Source organism: Leguminivora glycinivorella, chromosome 13 (genome assembly GCF_023078275.1).
Source record: "Leguminivora glycinivorella isolate SPB_JAAS2020 chromosome 13, LegGlyc_1.1, whole genome shotgun sequence".
NCBI lineage: Eukaryota > Metazoa > Arthropoda > Insecta > Lepidoptera > Tortricidae > Leguminivora > Leguminivora glycinivorella.
In genome coordinates, this window is record NC_062983.1 from 5923181 (window position 1) to 5945287 (window position 22107).

Below are 22107 nucleotides of genomic sequence, written 5' to 3' on the forward strand. Positions count from 1 at the left end.
GCAAATTGTGCTTGAAAATGTTCTAAGCACAATTGGGCGGTCAGTAGCGCTTCATCCGCCGTGTCGGCAACATGCCTAAGTGCTCCGTAAAAAAGTGCAAAAATAACACCTTATATACGTTAAAAAAGGATGACGTATCGTATTTCAGGTAAGTAATTGTTAATAATTTTATAATGTTATGCATTTGTGGCCAAAATGGCTTCCTAACTTACTAAAAACATTTATTTTCTAGAATAATTGAAGTAAATTCCTTGATTTGGTCTCACGCAGTTTGTCTCTTTCTCTCGCGCTATACTAGTAATGAGCGGACGGCGACAAAAGATGGTTGAAGTGGAACATAGTTAAAAATGGAATGATGGAGTCGCTAATTTATATTTTTTGTAAAAGAAGCCTATTTCATATTAATAATGTATGTATTTATTTATTATTATGGACCAATAAGTCAGAAATAAATGATTTCAATTCAATAACATTAATACATATCTTATAAATTACTTTAATTATAAAAAGAAACAACCCGGGAATAGCAAATTCGTTTTTAAGTAATAAAAAAGGTTTTTATTCCAGATTCCCAAAACAAGACGTTGAAAGGGAAAAATGGCGTAAGATTATAGCTGAGGAGCGGAGAGAAGATTTACCCACACAAATCTTTGAAAGAAATTACGTAGAATAATAAATTAATGTCATCATTCAATTCTTCTTTGTTTTAATAGCTACTTAATTCATATTCTCCAAGTGCACCATCCCTCACACACACGGCACCACATACAATCCCTCAACTGTTTACCTTCACATAATCGCTACACATACACTCACTACACGCACACACACACACACACACACGTATGTTATATATATATATACATACATACGTTTGTCAAAAATGCCCTTTTTCTAGCACCCTGTATGTTTTTTCCAAAATCTGTAAATGCCATTTTTCATTTTGAAATTGATGGATGGTCCCCTTAGACTATTTTCATGTAGGACTACGGGATCTCATACCGGCCTTACTGACCCGCTATCAAAATACACCCTGTATAAGTCCTCATAGTAAAAATTAAAAAAAATTAAATGCACTTTTACTAAGTTTTGAAAATAAAATGAAGTCTTCTTTCAGCAAAATATGCTATCTACGATATTTAAGGTACTTTCCCTCCATGTGGCATCGCCGTGGGACACCCTGTATATACCTCAGTTGACTCTATTTAATAATGCAAACATTGCAAAACGTGGAGATATTGATCAGTTGCAATTTTCCCCCAGTCCAAATTGTCCCGCCGTACCTTATATATTTTTTTGTTTGAGATAATATCAATAAAAATATCATACAGTAAAAACTCATTTTTTTTCGCTTAAAATACGCAAAATCTCGAAAAATGTTATACCAAACGTTTTGTTCCTTAAGAAATTTTCTATCTAATAGGATTTTTTAAAACAGTTTTTCGCAAAAATACCGCAAATTTCCTCATTCTCGCCTTTCATCTCATAGCGCGACTCCCATGATGCCTCTGTCCATCCTCGTTCCCAATGTAAAAATGGCGTTTAGATTGTTGCAGCGCGAACGAAATTAAACTTATGTTGGTTGCAATAAGACGTAGATTTGTTTAAAAATATGCACACCTGCGATCTGCGGTAATAAAATTTTATGGCTTTCGCGATGATCACATTCATTAATGTCATAACCGCCAATTGCTTGCATTTGAAATTGAACTTTAAGTACTAAGAAATAACGTTGTTTTTGTAAAAAATTAAAGTAGTTTTTACTACATTGCGAAGTTTTCGTTTGTCAACTAGACGCACACATTTGCAACTTGGCGATCGGACACTTTTGAGTGTCGAATTTGTAGGTGATAGTGTATCTTGGTAGTTTAGATCGATGGCCTAAAAGCCCATACATTTCAGGGGTACGCTTTTTTGTATGGGCTTTGTTAGTACAGAGTATTAAATCGTTCTTGGTGATGCGATATCGCATGTTTAATTTGAATTTTCATAAAAAGTGAATCACATTCAACATGACAAAAGAAGGTCGATCTTTGTTTTTTAACCGCCGCCTCAAATATCTCAAAGGAAGGTGGTTCTCAATTCGTCTGTATTTTTTATTTTTTTAAATGTTTGTTCCTCGATATCTCCGTTACTGGACCGATTTTGAAATTTTTTTTTTGATTGAATGTATATGCATGGTGATGGGATCCTGGAGAAATTGAGGGAACTCCTCAAATCTGAAAGGCACACATATGGTGATTTTTGTGTTTTTTAAGGAACAGCATGCATTTACGTACGGAACAGTGACATTTGGTGCAGTGGAACTGCTGATGATGGTCAGAACGGAACTCCTCAAATCTGAACGGCACGCTTATAGTGACTTTGGTATTTTTATAAGAACGACATGCACTTACGTCCAGAACAGTGACATTTGGTGCAGTGGAACTGCTGATGATGGTCAGAACGGAACTCCTCAAATCTGAACGGCACGCTTATAGTGACTTTGGTATTTTTTAATAAGAACGACATGCACTTAACATTTTTATATTAAAGGAAAAAATGGAAAAATTTACGCTTCCGGCGGGACTTGAACCCGCATCATTTGCAATCCGTGCAAGGCTCTTAACCAATTGAGCTACGGAAGCCACGCCGGACATCGCAAATCTTTCCATGCCTTTCCTTATGCACTTACGACATGCACTTACGTCCAGAACAGTGACATTTGGTGCAGTGGAACTGCTGATGATGGTCAGAACCGAATTCCTCAAATCTGAACGGCACACTTATAGTGACTTTGGTATTTTTATAAGAACAGCATGCACTTACGTCTAGAACAGTGACATTTGGTGCAGTGGAACTGCTGATGAAGATCAGAACGGAACTCCTTAAATCTAAATGGCACACTTATAGTAACTTTGGTATTTTTATAAGAATAACATGCATTTAAGTTCAGAACAGTGACATTTATTTAGTTATGTTTGTTAAGAATATTGAGTTTTCAAGTCAAATTCTGTCAAGCTTCCATTTCTTATAATCGGATTAATGAGGGATTGAGGAAACTCCTCAAACCTTAACGGTATACGTATATTCATTTGTGTTGCCATCAAATAATTAAAGTATTAAAAGCCGTTTTAAAAAATACCTACACATTTCTACATAATCCAACATTCGCAAGTAGATTTCACCAGAACCCCAAAGGTGGCGGTTTTTTTTTCTTAAAAAATATTTACATATTTATAAAAAACTTTTCAGATTTACATTTTCAATTTCAACACCCTTGCGTGTGTTTATTGTACCTACCTGTATTTTTTAACAAAATAACAATGAAATTACCTGCTTTCAAATAGAGGCAAAATGGTTAAAATCGGTTCACGTAATAAACAATTATTCCATAAAAATTATCTTCCATACTAGCTCGCGCGCATTAGTTTACTCAATTTGCCGATAGATGTCGCTGTACGTTGAACGCTCATTTCCTACATCGCGTTTTTCCTGATATAATGAGGTCGGTTCAGGAGCGTCCTTGCGACATGTCGTAAGTCGTAAACTATATTGAAGTCGAATAGTCTTGATTTTATTTGGACGTTGTCTGACAATAAAATTGTATATTAAAATATTACTTGTTTTGATGATTCAACTATTGAAAGTTTGTAGTGGTGAGCGAGTTCGACTCGCACTTGACCGGTTTTTTTTAATATACTACTGCCGATAGCTTACTCGCTATGGTGGGACCAGTGCCTAAGCAGCCGGTGGTCCTGGGTTCGAATCCCGGTCCAATTATTTGTGTCATGAGCACAGACATTCGTTCCAGTTATGTTGCCTACGTACCCACAACACAAGCCTTCTTGAGCTTACCGAGGAAATGTTACAGACACTACGGACAGACATGTTTTTTTAGTTTATAAAACAAACAGCCATTTATAAATACGGTTTACAAAAAGATATATAAATCTAGGCTTAGAGTTTCCTACATAACTGGATAATTAAATTTAAAGTAAAAAAAAAAAAAATCACACGCAGTAGTTGAGTACACACGCAAGGATGCATCTTATCTACTTAATGAAAAAATAATACAGTCAACAAGAGAATAGTAATTGCCGAACCTTATTCTTGAAACTGGACAAATTATGAGCAAAAATATCAATATTATTAATCGAATTGTTATAAAAGTTACAAGTGCGCCTAAAGAAAGAGTTTTTAGCATACTGTGTGCCACAGGAGGAAATAGCAAAAGTAGAATATTATTCTATTACAATTTTATGACTTTGTTTTGTAATAATTTTTATTATTGATATCAACACTTATCGAAATACTTGTCGAAACAGTAAGCAGTGCAGAAAATCGCCATGTACACAAGTTTATTATTAAAATTGATCGTGTTAATAATTTTCGCTAAGTACGTATAAAACATGGTGTCCTCATTGGGAATCGTATTTTCTATAAACCAATTTATTTCTGTATAAATCAACAACTGTTGTCCTACTAATTCTTAAGTCTAGGTCTTTATCACATAGTTGCAAAGAGGATCGAGTATTATAGAGAGTTACTGTCAAAGTAAAATGTGTAATCACAGTGCATAGACTGCCATCTCTTGTCTTGACACAGGCTAAAACTTTTGAACATCAGTTTTGACAATTTGGTCCATATTATTAGCTCGATATGTGTTAAAATGTCAAATATTAATATTAGCGCCATCTAGCTGAGCGTTCCCCAAAGGTGTAACGCCATCTAGGCCACCGAACCTTTTTCTGTATGGTACTGAGGTACTTTTTTTTTTCTTAGACTTTATCTGTCTATATGTCTTTGCATAGTTGTATCCCTTAGGCCCACTTGCACCAACCACTTAACTCAGGGTTAGTGGGCTGTCATCTGTCAAATTCCATACAAAATGGTGGGTTAACCCTCCATTTTCGTTGGTGCAAGTGGCAAAACTAAAATATTTAAATATCAATAGATAAGTTATGGAAACTGTATGGATATGGACAACAATTATATTGGGCGACGGGGATAAATTCGTATTTTGAAGATGTCTTCTGAACGGAACACAGAACTATAGACGGTCAACCAAATCTTGGCACTAAAAAAGGCGGAAAATTTGAAAAATGTAGGGTAATTGTCTTGTTAACATAACTAAATTGTTAGCCTAAACCTCGACATTGGCAGTATCATCGATGAGCCATAATACTTTAGAACTTAACACATGTTATTATTATTTTTATCTACGTCGAACCGTTTTGATTTTTTTAATATTCTTATTTTTAAAGACGCTAGAGCCCATCAAAAATTTCCAAAGACGGCCTTATTGATTATGGCCAATGGCGCAAAAAAAGGTGTGGTATTCAAAATTGGTAACAATTAGCCAAAACAACTAAACGGTCCGACACAGATTATTTCATTGTTATTCGGATTGTCAAATTTCGTCACGATTGATTAAGTTTTGAAGGAGGAAACAGTCGAGAGCGGAACCTCATTTTTAATAGTATTCGTAGAACTCCTCAAATCTGAACGGCACGCTTATAGTGACTTTGGTATTTTTATAAGAACAGCATGCACTTACGTCCAGAACAGTGACATTTGGTGCAGTGGAACTGCTGATGATGGTCAGAACCGAACTCCTCAAATCTGAACGGCACGCATATATTGACTTTGGTATTTTTATAAGAACAGCATGCACTTACGTCCAGAACAGTGACATTTGGTGCAGTGGAACTGCTGATGATGGTCAGAGCCGAACTCCTCAAATCTGATGAACGGCACACTTATAGTGACTATGGTATTTTTATAAGAACAGCATGCACTTACGTCCAGAACAGTGACATTTGGTGCAGTGGAACTGCTGATGATGGTCAGAACCGAACTCCTCAAATCTGAACGGCACACTTATATGTGACTATGGTATTTTTATAAGAACATTATGCACTTACGTCCAGAATAGTGACATTTGGTGCAGTGGATCTGCTGATGTAGATCAGAACGGAACTCCTTAAATTTAATCTGAACGGCACACTTATAGTGACTTTGGTATTTTTATAAGAATAGCATGCATTTAAGTTCAGAACAGTGACATTTATTTAGTTATGTTTGTTAAGAATATTGAGTTTTCAAGTAAAATTTTGTCAAACTTCGATTTCTTATAATCGGATTCATGAGGGATTGAGGAAACTCCTCAAACCTTAACGGTATGCGTATATTTATTTGTGTTGCCATCAAATAATTAAAGCATTAAAAGCAGTTTTAAAAATACCTACACATTTCTACATAATCCAATATTCGCAAGTAGCTCTCACCAGAACCCCAAAGGCGGCGGTTTTTTTTTCTTAAAAATTATCTACAGTGTAGTCAACTCTTTAGGACGCTTTTTACAATAATACTATTCGTTCATTGACCCGCCTGTTGTTTTAAATTTGCTTGCAATGCGTGACAGCTAGCATCTTTGGGCGGTATTAGAGGGCGTTCTTGGTGTCTTATTCTTCATGCTTTAGAACACTTTTTAATGATTCGCCACTACAAATGATAGTACCTATTACTGCATCTACTGAGAGACACTTCATGCAAAACTGAAGTTAGACAGTAAAGTTGTCCTCCGCCACAGGAACCATACCAGGCACGTTTTTCTGAGTTTTACGTAGTAACTTATTAGTATTAGCTAAATAAATAGTAGGTATTTGTCGTTTTACGGGCATAAATAAATATGAAGGATCTGTCACGTTAGTAACTAATTAAAATAAAATAAAAATAAAATATTCTTTATTGCAACTATAAGGTTACGTGTATATACAAAATTGGTCCCTGGCTCTCAAAGTAGGTCTCCCTGTGTCTCAAGAGCCAGTTTCTTCCCGTTTACAATCAGGTGTAAGGTTACAATATTTTACACATTTTGAAAAAATATATATATATATTTATATATTAAATCTCACCTATAACTAAAGTTAAATTTTATATAAATGAAAGAAAAATAGGATGTGTGTGTGCGCGCGTGTGTGAGTAATGTGTATGTGTGATTTTTGAAATGTGTGTGTTTGTGTGTGTTGACGTGCGCGTGTGTTATTTGAGACTTTTCTAGACAATGATTTGTAGTAATAATTCTGTATCGTTATAATTTAATGTTTTTAACCAAGTTTTAATTTTGTTTTTTAGTTGAAAGTTACTCATGTTATTAATATTAAGAGTCTTGTTAGCTTTATTGTACAAGTATGGAGCCATAAATGAAAAATGCCTTTTAGACCATGCACTATTACAGCGCGGAACTGGATAGTGAGCTATTCTTTTATTACTTAATGTTATAGTAGGAGCTATAAGTCGGTGATATCTTCGTAATATTTGATAAATAAAGAGTTTGCGTACACTTAATACTTCTGTCATGGTGAAAAGTAAATCAGTAGGGTATCTAAATGGAAGATGGAACATGACTTTTAAAACTGCTCGTTGTGCACGTTCAAGCTCAACCAGATGTGATTTGGATGCACCGCCCCAAGAACATATGCAATAACTTAGGACACTTTGGCATAGTGCATCATATGTCTGTAGTAAAAGATGATGGTCAGCTACCATTCGCAAGTTTTTAAATATAAATATTAGTTTTCGGATTCTATTGGCAGTAGTAGATATGTGAGGACCCCATTGCAACTTATCGTCAATGACAACACCAAGATATTTAATTTTAGTCACTCTACACGGAAAAAAAATATTTTAACAATACTACCAGAACGTTTAGTAAAATAGATTTATCGTAACTGATACTACAATCTCGTAATAAAAACAACTGTATTGTTACGTTTACTATATTTTGAATTCAATAGAACTAAGCAAACATTAATATGCACTAAACAGTTCTGTTTGAATCACATATACGAGAACTCTAGTTTTATTTACAACTAATAGAATAAAGGTTACGATAATTCTATTAACAAGAAGCTTCTTGTAATGCCAAAAAAATAAAAATTATCTTTACAATCTTAATCTTAGCGGTTACTATCACAGTATACTTCCTGTAACTTTTTTATACGTTGCCATTACTTTGTAGTTCTCGTAAAGAAATAAAAAGAATATTCTTGTAATGTAAACTCAACGAAGAGTTATATTTAAAAATATTAAGTTTGTATAAATATGTACGCATCGCTGTCAACTCTATTATTTGTATCGTAGCGAATGCCATCGCAGTATAGTTGATATGACTGTTTTATAAGTTGGTATTACTTTGCAGCTCTTGTAAATAATGACAATAATATTCTCGTAATGTATACTGGTGAACAAATAGTTCTGTTGAAAAAGTATTTAGTTAGTATAAATATGTGTTTCGTTTTTGTAACGAAACGCCATGTTTAAGTACCATTGTATATCTTAGTGAATGCTATAGCAGTATAGTTGATTTTACTTTGCGCCTCTTGTAAAAAATAACAATGATATTCTCGTAATATACACCGAAAAATAATTGTTATAACAAAAAAATTGTCCGCATAAATAAATGTTTTGCTTGTGTAACGAAACGCAATGTTTTGCGGCGTGGTCGGCGGCCATTTAGGTGTCATGAGAGATCACGCGTGGATGCGGATCGCAATAGGTTATATTATTTATCGTTAAACGTACTCACTACGTATTATGCATTCGTTTGGTAGTTTCCATTTTAGGAAATGGATGAAGAGGTGCAAAAACTCTTGCAAGGATGGGAGATGGCAGAGTTGGCAAAAGCAGGTGAGTCACATACCGTACATCATGTAGAACTTAGTAGATAATTAGAATGTTGAGTAAAAAGGCATTTAATGTTGTATTCATTTTACATTGCATACAAATTCATACGACATTACGTGGGCAAAATCTTAATACTGAACTAATAAGGACTGTCCACGATAAAAAGTGGTCATACATAACATGATAAATCTTTCTTCCTGAATGCACATTTTGAAGCAATATTATATTTTGATAAATCTGTATACATAAAACTATATAATAATTAAAGCTATTCCTTATAATGCTTTAGTGTGTCTGAGGTTTCGCCGAATGTATACCATCAAGCATTTCATTTCTTGTACAGTGTTTTTTAACAAACTTCACACGCTTCCTGGCACAATTTTATAAATACTTATATTTTTATAAGCTGTTTTACACACATTAGAATGACATCTTAGCAGACAAAAAAATACTTTTTGAAACTCATTTCGACTTTTGGTAGTCAGGAAGACTTTCTACTCCAAGCACTGACAGTTGTTTTTGTATGGAGAGCCAAAAAGTGTCAAAAATTCGAATTCAGCAAAGTTAGAAAATCTCAGTACTTTCTTAATCTGATTACAATCAGAAAAATTATTACTATCGTAAAATCAGTATGTAATAGGGTATATTTTGGCTATTATAATTAAACATTAAAAAAATATTTTTGTCATTAAAACTGTTGTACTTAAAGACTGCAAGAAGACACTGTACAAAAAAATATTGTTATCATGAGATACATACTGCTAAAATTCATAGGCCACCTAAAGTTTATAATTTGTTTGTATTTTTATAATGTAGTTTAATATCTACAAATTATTTGACAAACATGCTGCTTATAAATTCTCATTATTCTCAAGATTTACCATGTTATATATGACCACTTTTTATCGTGGACAGTCTTTATATATATCTGAAGTGGACGTAGAATATTACTTAATGTAAAATTTATTCATAGAAATTTTAATGTCTTTTTCAGATGATTTACAATGGTTGCAAGTTTCCTGTGACCCATGCCATACTGTGGAACAAAAGTGGAAAAATTCTGCAAAATATAAATTTTGGACGAAATGAAGGACGGTTCTATTAACACTGACGAATATATGAACAAAGTCTTGCACTAAGGATCGTTGAAATATATTTTTTAACAAATTATATAATTATTTTATTTACTTTCAGATTCACCAATTTTCACCGCTCATAGCATCCATTCCATATGCTGGGTGACCCAGGTTTCCGGATCCCAGTTTCAACTCTAGGCTTCTGTCTCTTGGAACTGGTCCTAGCAACCTGCATTTTTATCGGTAGGTACCTATGAATTTGTCTGTGCACTGTATAGACAACTAACATTTCTTGTAAATGTAAGAAAAGGTTTGTTGTCTATACAAGGTGGTACAGTAGGATTAAAGGCTGAGCCACGCCAGATACGTGTACGTAGACGTGCGCGTAGCGTACGCGGTGTAAATGACGAATCCTCATTAGAGATTACACCGCTTGTGTGACGTGTTTCCCGTGTGTGTCTAACGGTGTATCATCTCTTTTGAAGATTCGTACTTTACAGCGCGCACGCCACACACACGTCTACGTACACGTATCTGGCGTGGCTCGGCCTTTAATCCTACTGAACCACCTTGTATAGACAACAAACCTTTTTTTACATTTACAAGAAATGTTAGTTGTCTATACAGTGCACAGACAAATTCATAGGTACCGATAAAAATATAACACGTTAACGCCATTGTATATTTATTAGAGAGTACCATAAATGCAGTTGCTGTAACTAACTTTCTTGTTCTATCAACCATTTAATGAAGTTTACATAAATGAAGAGAATGTAATATATATCAGATGACTTGTATTCTTAACGATACCTATTATTGGCCTAACTAAAGTTTTATAACCTTTACAAGAATTTCTTGTGGAGTTTACATTATTTTGTTTATTTAGACACTCCATTTGTTATAAATACTGAATAATCTAGTAATACACACAATTTGACTGTGTGACCCTTACAATATTTTTATTTTATGATACGTAATGTATATATTACCTTTACAAGAATATATTGTCAAGGTCACATTTCATTTATTAAGCTCTGCAAGAAAATATTATTTATTTGTACGGTCCACGTGTTATGATTACTAAATATTCTAGTAATACACGCTATTTTAATGTGTAGCAATTACAAGATAACTAGTTCACTAAGCTCAACGCATTTAAACAGACTAGTTTAGTTATTTATACTATGTGAACAATTGTCCCAGAATTTACTAGATTTTCTCGTTCAGATTACACTATTCAGGTATCATGGACGAGACTTTTTTCTCCGTGTAGATAAGACACCACAGTTACAGTTAGAGGATATATCAGCATCAGCAGTACTAGTATGTCTGTTACAGGGAAAGGTATGAATTTTCATAGTGTTAAGTTATAATGTTCGGCACCACAGAGGGGTCCCTAGAAACATGTAACAGTGTCTTTCACCTATGCACATAGGTTGGGGTAAGTTCGGATAATAACTTTATTTCTATGTGGCTAAGTTCGGACACCCGTTTTATTTATGCCTCAGCTAATTTAAAGAACTCGAGCAGGGTCATGGGATATCGTTCGCCTGGGAGCAAAGAATGAGGTAGGTATTTATATTGAAACTTGTTGACGAAAGTACTAAAGAACAAATTTAAGTTTTTAGAGCGCCCCTTTCCTCACTCTTTTAGCTAACGAATGATCGCAATTGAAAGAAACAACTATAACTAATTTAATTAATTTATTGTAAGAACAACCTTCACTAAGTTCTTATTTTCTATCACCATCGTACAGTCTAACGGAGGTGGAAGTATTTAATTTAAGTTTTATTACAGGAAATATATATATTTATATCGCTCCACAAAATTATATTGGTCTTATTCCTGGATGGATATCCTTAATTAAAAATGCTATGTTATAAATGTAAAATATCCTAGGTATTAATCCGTTTCACAAACTTGGGCGGTTTCTCTCACGAGTAGTTTTGGCAGCAAACTGCTAACTCCAGTTCAGGACATAATACCAGGATAGTAGCAGGATAGTATGGGGAACATATACCCGGATAAAAACACCCTGGTGGACAAACAAAATAACCAGGTGAGATAATTTTGGAAATCGGTAACTTGTTGTTTTAATTAATTCTATATTTTTAATCGCGGGGTTGCTTTTAGGGGTTTTTGGTGTAACAGAGATAAAACCACTTACCAGAAAGGCTGGGTGTTTTCCTTATTTTCCTCTGGATGTCACCGTCACGTTCTCACGTGGCAGCGATGGGAAGATTGAAGGCTGGAAAGGTAATACAAAATAATAAGAAACGGTGTTCTGGACAAAGAACATGAAGGAATAACCTCCGAGCAACACTTGTTTTATTACCAAAACTCACCGAAATAAACTGGCTGTTTACTTTTCTTTGTAAGGGCGGCTTACATTTTTAGGTTAATCGAGTTTAACGGGCTCGGCTAAAAGAACAAAATATTAATTAATACGTGAAGACCACACAATAAAGAAAACAAAGCACTCTTTGAACACTAAAACATACCCCGGAATGAATAGATTGCCTGGGATATTAACTATCTCATAATTTCACATGCTGTCAGCTACGATTCACTTCAGGCAATCACAATATTTCAATGGTGGCCCGAGACCTTAGCCACGTATCCAACCAAAGAAAAGGAAATATTAGATTGTGAAAACTTTCACCAAAAATTAAGACAAATAACAACATACCCCTCATTTTAAAATTCTAAGTATTTTTGTATGGAAAGAAGAAATTAACTTACATTAAACGAATCTTCAACCCCGTAATGCAAATAGTCACCTTTGCTAATGACCATATCATAGACAAATGAGAACACGACTAACGCCGCAGAAGAAAAACAAAACCAAACTATTAGCTAAATTTTATTGCAAACCAATATCCTAGAATTACTTTACATGTTATAATGTTAATTTATCTTAATGAAAATGAAATCAGATTTTCTCCGACAAGAAAAAAAAACTTTTCATTGAACGGGTATTTATGTGACTCAAATCTTCCCCAACCAGTTTATAAACGTCAAACTGTCAGAAGTGACAGAACACATCTAACCCACGCAGGGTCTCAAAACAAAGTGAATTTATTACGAAAAGTGAGTGAATATTAAACAAAATGAGGTTAAAGCTGTGTGGTGGATTACAAGTGAAGTATATCTTAAAGTTGCAGGGCCATATGGCTACGAAATATGTGTAAAATAGCAAACTAGTGCATCAGTTCCGGCATCAGAATTTTACCGGTATGTTTTTATACTTTAAACTCCATTCTAGGGCTCAGTGTTGTGAATTTATACTGCATTACGTTTTCCATTTATCCATCCATCTACTTGCAGCTTAATACGTTAGAAACTATGGAGATGCGTAACCTCTGAAGTGTTACAGTTCATCTTTGGTTGGGTTAAAAAAAAAATTTTTGAACTAAAAAAATTTTTTTTTTTTTTAAATTGGTAGGTGAATGAATTTAATTATGTATCTGGGATAGAACAGGGAACTATTTAGCAAAAGCGGAAGTATTAATGGCGATATAAGCATTAGTAAGTAGCATCAAAGGAGTTAACGGTTATTAGGGATTTGAATATAGAATGACGGTGCAGGAGCATAAGCGAAGAGAATTAGTTGATTGCATTTGAAAGCGGTTAATAAGCAGAAATTTGGAGAGTGTTAGCGGTTAGTAAGGATATAGATACTCAAACAGAATTTTATGTTATACTATTAGTGGGATTTGTTCTCTTAATTTTATTTAAAGATAACTAAAATGAACTTGTAGGATGAGTAGGAACATGAAATAAACGTAAATTCTGTCTAAAGAAGCAACAGAAACTAAATAAACTTAACTTAATTCAAAATATGTTTGGTACAGAGGCTGATCAGGCATGTACGGAACTACAAACTATTTATTTTTTTATTACCTTAAGAACGACTTTCTAATCCACGGGATTTGGAAATTAACTATAACTACTGGAATGGATTTACTTCTATCATGCAAGAAACTATCATATCTTATGAGAGAGATACTACGTTAAATATGGAACTAACTAATGTAACCTACGTGTAAAATAATTGTGGATCCACGGTTCTTAAATTAAAGAGGGAGGCACATTTCATGTCCTTTATTACAGAATGCCTAAAAAGGTAAGATTAGGTTGTGCTGGACGATTCTTTTCGATCTGAACTATCCTAACAACAAGCTATCTCGAATACTACCAGGCTAAGAGATAGAACTCTTAGACTTACCAAGTAACGGTTCTATGTAAAATATTCTATTAGAAGTGTGGACTTCGCAAAGTTCACCTTTTTAGAAATATTAACGAGTGAGACTCATATTTATGTGTATATATTCTTTAAGTATTTACGTCTTTATAAGGACATAATTATTAGAGAGGTAGGTTGGTTCGCGCGCAACCAAGCCTATACCAACAGGAGAGATAGAGATTCCTAGTTTGCAAGAGAAAGTAGGAGATCCACAGATTCCTAACAAACAGATTATACGTATGTACGGAGTTTGGCCCAAATCACAAATGTTAGCTATCTAGGGGAAGGCTCTGCTTCACCCGGACGGACAATATCCTTTATGTGGAAGTTACCTAAAAGTTTACCTCCTAGGGATTTTAAAGTAAAGACTAAGGGACTTAATTTTTTGTGTATAACACATTTTTCGTAACGAGGTGCCAATTTAGCAGAAAAATTTTTAGATGCGTTCGATAAAGGAAAACACTTTTTATATACTATTTGACCTTCTTCTAATACTACATGTCGCTTCCTCATATTGTAATATCGAGCATTACGTTCATGGGAAGCAGTTTGCAAATGACGCACCTTATTAAATACAGACTGGAGCTCTTTCAACTTATCTGAAAAAATACTGCTGGTATCTATCTCTACAGAATCAGGATCTATAGGGGTCTCATGATTATAAATAGAACCATCTAATATCATTTGACGACCATGCATGAGGAAATACGGGGAGTGTCTCGTAACTTCGTGCTTGGCAGTATTAAGGGCGCACTGAATCTCCGAGACGTTCTTATCCCAATTACGGTGATCAGAACGCACATAGGAGGCAATGGTTCTGACTAACTCACGGTTTACGCGCTCCGTTTGGTTCGTCTGAGGATGGTATCTAGGGTTATAGAAAATATGGGGAACCCCATATTTAGTCATGAGATCTCTGAAATCCTTGGATGTAAATTGAGCACCATTGTCACAGAATAAAATCTTTGGAATCCCGTGTACAAGGAAAATACCTTTTTCTAAACACTTCACTATTGCTTTCGCAGTGATAGTGCGTAAAGGAAACAACGTAACATATTTACTAAAATAGTCCGTACATACAAATAGATATTGGTTCCGCGAATAAGAAGGCGGAAAAGGTCCTAATATATCGCAGGAAATGGCCTCGCCCGGAACAGATACCCGACGTGGGTTACCCATCAAACCAGGACGAGCTAAGTTTATAGGTTTATAAGTCCTGCATATTTCACAGGTACTGACGTATTCTTTAACATCTTGAAATAGAGTAGGCCAATAGTATAGCTCGGCGATCCTAGAGTGAGTTTTAGCCACTCCAAAATGACCGGCCGTAGGATCATCATGGTACTTGATTAATATTTCGTTTCTCAGCTCGTAGGGTAATACCAACTTCCATTCGAATTGAGCGGTAAGGCGATATTTATTTTTAGAGTATCGAAACAGTTTGTCATTTTCAATTTTAAAATTTGGAAATAAAGAAGGCTTTTCAGAGACCTTTTTGTATAAATCTAAGTACCACGGGTCCTGAATAGAAGATGCGTCTATGGCATCCACATGAATGCGTGAAAGGCAGTCCGGAATTACATGTTCTTTACCTTTCCTGTGTATGATCTCGAAATTAAACTGACTTAAGCGACAGGCCCATCTATTTAAACGACCAGAGGGATTTTTTAAATTATGAAACCATTTCAACGAAGCGTGATCCGTCACGATATAACATTTCCGACCTTCTACATAGGCTCGGTACTGCTCTAAACCATAAATTACGGCCAACAACTCGCGTTCAGTTGCCGAATAATTAGTCTCTGGTTTATTAAGAGTACGGCTGGAGTAAGCAATTGGATGATCTAGGTTGTCATACCGTTGAGTTAAGACGGCACCAATGGCATACGAGGATGCGTCACAGTAAATATAAAAACTTTCGTTGAAATCAGGGCACTTTAGTATAGGTGCAGAGATAAGAGCAGATTTTAATAAATTAAAAGAGTTATTAACTTCCTCTGACCAAACAAAAGGTACTTTTTTACTCGTTAATCGAGATAAAGGTCGAGCGACTTTAGCAAAATTATTTATAAACCTTCGGTACCAACCACACATACCAAGGAAGCTTTTGACACTCTTTGAGTCCTTGGGTATGGGAAAATTTACAATTACATCTACTTTAGAAGGATCTGTACGAAGGCCATATTTATCTACCAGATATCCTAAGTATTTTAGCTCAGACCTACAGAATAAAGATTTCTTCATATTAATGGTAAGATTTGCTGCTTTGAGTTTTTCAAAAACAGCTTCTATTAAACGTATGTGTTCGTCAAAATCGGATGTACATATAATTATATCATCTATGTAACAAAATACTTTATTGTCAAATTCTGCTGTAAATAAGTTATCCATTAACCTTTGCATGGTGGCTGAGGCACCTACAAGGCCAAAACACATTCTATTGTAATGAAATAATCCCTTTCCGGGCACTGTAAAGCTAGTCTTTTCTTTCGAGCTTTCACTCAACGGAATCTGATGATACGCTGCACTTAAATCAAGAGAAGTGAGATATTTCGCATCACGCAAATTATCGAGAATATAGTGAACATAGGGTACTGGGTAGGCGTCGGACTTGGAAACGGAGTTAACCTTTCTACTATCTAGACAGAGTCTCATATCCCCATTGGGCTTCTCGACCATTACTACAGGAGAATTCCAGGGTGAGTGAGAAGGTTCTACTATTCCTTCTTTAAGCATACGGTTTACCTCCTTTTCCAAAGCCGCAAGCTTATCCGGACTAAGACGGTAATATTTTTGTTTAATCGGGTGTGCATTACCCGTGTCTATAACATGTTCTATGAGGTGGGTTTTTCCCAATCCTACCTTGTCAGTATCAATTTGTTCATACAATTTTTTAGCCTTTTCTAAACGATTCTTTTGGTCGTGAGTCAAATTGTTATAATCATTTAATCCCGACGCGTTGGGTAAGGTAGCACTGCAAGAGACGCGTCCATCATTAAAAGTTTCTACTACATCTTTAATTTTTTCCGGAATTAAATCATAAGCACGCCAAAAGTTGAGGCCAAGAATCATCCGATTTTTAATATTCGGTTGAATGTCAAAATGTATTAATTTTAATTCACCTTTGAAGTTTATAGGTATCATCATGTAATGAGTAATTAAGAGTGGATGGCCATCGGCCACCCTCAAAGAAAGAGGTTTGTCGCGTTCCTGTACTGGGATGCCTACCGATTCGAAAATGGACTGGCTACCGCGACCCAAAAGGCTAACCGATGATCCTGAGTCTAATAACGCTCTCACTGTTAAGTCAAATACTTTCAAAGGCAAGTAAAGTCGATTATCACCCTGTGGAGGATTAAAATGAATTGTCTCTTCTACTTGTACAGGAGTGGATAGGAGGGATGTTTTCTTTTTAGAAGAGACAAAGTTATTCAGTTTTTTGGAACCGGGTTACATTTTGGGCACTCAGGGGTACGAACTCCCTTCGCACCACATTTAAAACACACAGTTTCCCTAGAAGATCTACACGCCCTAGTAGGATGATTGGTTTTCCCGCAACGAAAACAGAAAAGGTCATTCCTTCCGGAAGAGGTCTGCCCTACAGCAGCGACAAAAGTCTTAGACATGTTAGAAGTACGAGCAGAACCAAACCTATTTCTAGTCTCACCCTTATTTTCCTCAGTACCTAGGGATGACGACCCCGATTTCTTTGATAACAGCGGTTCATGAAACTGCTTTGCCTTAACTTGAGCCAATTCAATCCTCCTACACAAGTCTTTCAGTTGTTTAATGGACCTGACATCATGAAGAGCCAAATCCTTCGAAAACTCCGGCCTAATATTACGCATCAGCGTGTCCAGCTTATCCTCTTCAGGAACCTGACGGCTCAGACGGTCGTACATTCCCAGCACCGTGGAGACAAAATACACGATAGTCTCGGACTTATCCTGTGTCCGGTTTCTAATCTCTTGTAAAAGAAGATGATCCAAATCTGGAATATCAAACTCTTCCCTTAAAGCGGATACTACCTCCCGATAGGACAACAAGTCTGTACGCTGAGATCGAAACCATGACAACGCCGGTCCCTCAAGAATCTCGGGGAAACCCCTATAAATTCGGTTCTCGGAAATCCTACGAGCAACGCGTAGTTCCTCCAACCGCGACAAAAAAGAGCGAACGCAAGTATCGCCTTTGAATTTCAAGTTCAAGGAATTTATATTAAAAATCTTTTCCGGTTTGTATACCACTTCTCGGACAATTCGGTCACCTACAGCAGACGCAGGATCTTCTCCGTCAGATTCAGAAGAGGCTGACGAGTCATCTCCCAGCAACCGTTCCATAATAGTAGATACTGTTCCTTTCAGTAGCTGAACTTCCTCAAGATTTTGATCCAACCGAGAGAGACGACATATTAAGTACTTGCAACGCGAAAGTAACCTATCCTTAGCGACTGCCGAAATATCATCAGATACTTCGCGTTCAATTTCCTGAATCTTATCCTGACACAGCTTGATTTCTCCCACTGGATCGTTGACGACAAGGTCTTGAAATTTCAAACTACCCTTTCGAGCAAGCTCGGCTGTTTCTTTTAACGCCTGACACAAACTGGTCCTTCTGGAAACTGGATTTACTGGAAGCCTACGAATCGCCAACTCGTGTGTGATTTCATCTTTGTGTAAATGCGTTATTTTGCAACCTGCTTTTATGAAATCCATTTTGTTTTTAAAGTACGGTATACTTTTATCGAAATGTCCGAATTAAGAAAAGATTTCCAAAATTATTTTGTATGATATACAACCTCTATATATAAGGAGTTACACTTCTAATTGTTTAAGTTTATAAGCTTAAAAAAATTTTTTTTTTTTTAAGTTTTATGACAAGTAACACAGAATATTTTAAGTTTCTAAGCTTAAATTTGTCAATAATAATAATTGTAAATAGCCAACAAATGTTCGCCAATACAGCAGATAATACAACTTATATTAAATTAAAGTACAGCCAGATATTCGCCTTCACTAATACTAAAGTAATAAATTCTATTATTTTTTCCAATTGCGATATTCTCCCTAAGGCTCAACGTTGGGAACGCCACTTATAATGTTCGGCACCACAGAGGGGTCCCTAGAAACATGTAACAGTGTCTTTCACCTATGCACATAGGTTGGGGTAAGTTCGGATAATAACTTTATTTCTATGTGGCTAAGTTCGGACACCCGTTTTATTTATGCCTCAGCTAATTTAAAGAACTCGAGCAGGGTCATGGGATATCGTTCGCCTGGGAGCAAAGAATGAGGTAGGTATTTATATTGAAACTTGTTGACGAAAGTACTAAAGAACAAATTTAAGTTTTTAGAGCGCCCCTTTCCTCACTCTTTTAGCTAACGAATGATCGCAATTGAAAGAAACAACTATAACTAATTTAATTAATTTATTGTAAGAACAACCTTCACTAAGTTCTTATTTTCTATCACCATCGTACAGTCTAACGGAGGTGGAAGTATTTAATTTAAGTTTTATTACAGGAAATATATATATTTATATCGCTCCACAAAATTATATTGGTCTTATTCCTGGATGGATATCCTTAATTAAAAATGCTATGTTATAAATGTAAAATATCCTAGGTATTAATCCGTTTCACAAACTTGGGCGGTTTCTCTCACGAGTAGTTTTGGCAGCAAACTGCTAACTCCAGTTCAGGACATAATACCAGGATAGTAGCAGGATAGTATGGGGAACATATACCCGGATAAAAACACCCTGGTGGACAAACAAAATAACCAGGTGAGATAATTTTGGAAATCGGTAACTTGTTGTTTTAATTAATTCTATATTTTTAATCGCGGGGTTGCTTTTAGGGGTTTTTGGTGTAACAGAGATAAAACCACTTACCAGAAAGGCTGGGTGTTTTCCTTATTTTCCTCTGGATGTCACCGTCACGTTCTCACGTGGCAGCGATGGGAAGATTGAAGGCTGGAAAGGTAATACAAAATAATAAGAAACGGTGTTCTGGACAAAGAACATGAAGGAATAACCTCCGAGCAACACTTGTTTTATTACCAAAACTCACCGAAATAAACTGGCTGTTTACTTTTCTTTGTAAGGGCGGCTTACATTTTTAGGTTAATCGAGTTTAACGGGCTCGGCTAAAAGAACAAAATATTAATTAATACGTGAAGACCACACAATAAAGAAAACAAAGCACTCTTTGAACACTAAAACATACCCCGGAATGAATAGATTGCCTGGGATATTAACTATCTCATAATTTCACATGCTGTCAGCTACGATTCACTTCAGGCAATCACAATATTTCAATGGTGGCCCGAGACCTTAGCCACGTATCCAACCAAAGAAAAGGAAATATTAGATTGTGAAAACTTTCACCAAAAATTAAGACAAATAACAACATACCCCTCATTTTAAAATTCTAAGTATTTTTGTATGGAAAGAAGAAATTAACTTACATTAAACGAATCTTCAACCCCGTAATGCAAATAGTCACCTTTGCTAATGACCATATCATAGACAAATGAGAACACGACTAACGCCGCAGAAGAAAAACAAAACCAAACTATTAGCTAAATTTTATTGCAAACCAATATCCTAGAATTACTTTACATGTTATAATGTTAATTTATCTTAATGAAAATGAAATCAGATTTTCTCCGACAAGAAAAAAAAACTTTTCATTGAACGGGTATTTATGTGACTCAAATCTTCCCCAACCAGTTTATAAACGTCAAACTGTCAGAAGTGACAGAACACATCTAACCCACGCAGGGTCTCAAAACAAAGTGAATTTATTACGAAAAGTGAGTGAATATTAAACAAAATGAGGTTAAAGCTGTGTGGTGGATTACAAGTGAAGTATATCTTAAAGTTGCAGGGCCATATGGCTACGAAATATGTGTAAAATAGCAAACTAGTGCATCAGTTCCGGCATCAGAATTTTACCGGTATGTTTTTATACTTTAAACTCCATTCTAGGGCTCAGTGTTGTGAATTTATACTGCATTACGTTTTCCATTTATCCATCCATCTACTTGCAGCTTATTACGTTAGAAACTATGGAGATGCGTAACCTCTGAAGTGTTACAAAGTGAAGAGTCGGGTGCTGCTGCAGATGTTTTGCTAAAGCATAAGTATTTGGTTTTGGTGATATTTAAATTGAGGAGACTATCTTCGAGCCAACACGTGATACGACTTAGTCCTTCCTCTACCCGCACTTTGACTTCTGCCCAAGTTTTATCATGAAAAACCAATACTGTGTCATCAGCAAACATTAAAAGTTTAGCTCCTTTGATGTTAATTTTACACAGGTCATTAATATAGGCTAGAAACAGAGATGGGCCTAATGTGCTTCCTTGGGGGACGCCGTAGTTACAAACTGCTTCATTACTTAGGAAGTTAGAGATACGAACTCGCTGTGAGCGATCCTGGAGATAGCTTTGAAACCACGCTAGAGGGGTTCCCCGGATTCCCATATTCTGTAATCTAGCTAACAAGATAGGTATTGACACAGTGTCGAATGCCTTTTGTAAGTCCAAGAATACAGCTATGCACTTGTCACCGTTATCGATATGAGAGTTTACCATAGTGGTTAGAGCAAGGACTGCGTCTTCAGTTGAGCGGCCTGACCTGAAGCCGAATTGATTACTTTGTAAAATATGTTGCGATTCCATATACTGCACAAGGCGTTTATTAACAATTTTTTCTAGTAATTTAGAAAAACCTGTCAGCAAGGAAATCGGGCGGTAATTTGAGGCTAGTGTTTTATCACCTGTTTTGAAAATGGGAGATATAATAGAAGTTTTGAAAATTTTAGGAAATATTCCGGACGAGAGACTAAGGTTGAAAATGTATGTAAGGGGTTCTATTAAACTATTGCATGCTGATTTAATAAGTTTATTAGTAATAGTGTCACACCCAGGTGCACTACTGTGTTTGAGGTTTATAATTAGGTTACGAATCTCGGACGCATCTGTTGGAAGTAAAACCAAGGAGGTCAGGGGTGGGGCTGGCGAATGTGCAGATTTTGCTAAATCATTATCTGTTTTGTCCATTTTTTCTAAAATACTGTTAGCTAAAATACGGCCTACAGAAGTGAAATAC

At 35.7% G+C, this 22107-nt stretch overlaps 1 protein-coding gene and 1 long non-coding RNA gene across 5 annotated transcripts; both read right to left on the bottom strand.

The window, feature by feature from the left end:
• Positions 1–11434: 11434 nt before the first annotated feature.
• LOC125232497 lies at positions 11435–15029 on the bottom strand. The gene is made up of 2 exons (XR_007177750.1): positions 12248–15029; positions 11435–12167 (listed from the first exon to the last, which is right to left on the bottom strand). It is a non-coding gene; the product is annotated as an uncharacterized LOC125232497 (long non-coding RNA).
• A 1717-nt stretch (positions 15030–16746) lies between these two features.
• LOC125232496 lies at positions 16747–21065 on the bottom strand. Of its 4 annotated transcripts, none has more exons than XM_048138188.1 (3): positions 20063–21065; positions 19885–19965; positions 16747–19752 (listed from the first exon to the last, which is right to left on the bottom strand). In XM_048138188.1, exon 3 carries the CDS (start codon positions 18705–18707, stop codon positions 17424–17426), a length of 1284 nt encoding a protein of 427 aa, XP_047994145.1. In that variant the 5' UTR covers positions 18708–19752; positions 19885–19965; positions 20063–21065; the 3' UTR covers positions 16747–17423. The 4 variants fall into 4 exon arrangements, with proteins under 4 accessions (XP_047994145.1, XP_047994144.1, XP_047994143.1 ...); XM_048138187.1 differs by having other exon boundaries at positions 16747–19965; positions 20063–20138; positions 20219–21064; XM_048138186.1 differs by having other exon boundaries at positions 19885–21064.
• Between the last annotated feature and the right edge of the window lie 1042 nt (positions 21066–22107).

What these genes read in the sequence shown, in the direction of transcription:
- LOC125232496 (XM_048138188.1), bottom strand. Translation starts at nt 18,707, where the DNA reads ATGGATTTCATAAAAGCAGGTTGCAAAATAACGCATTTACACAAAGAT.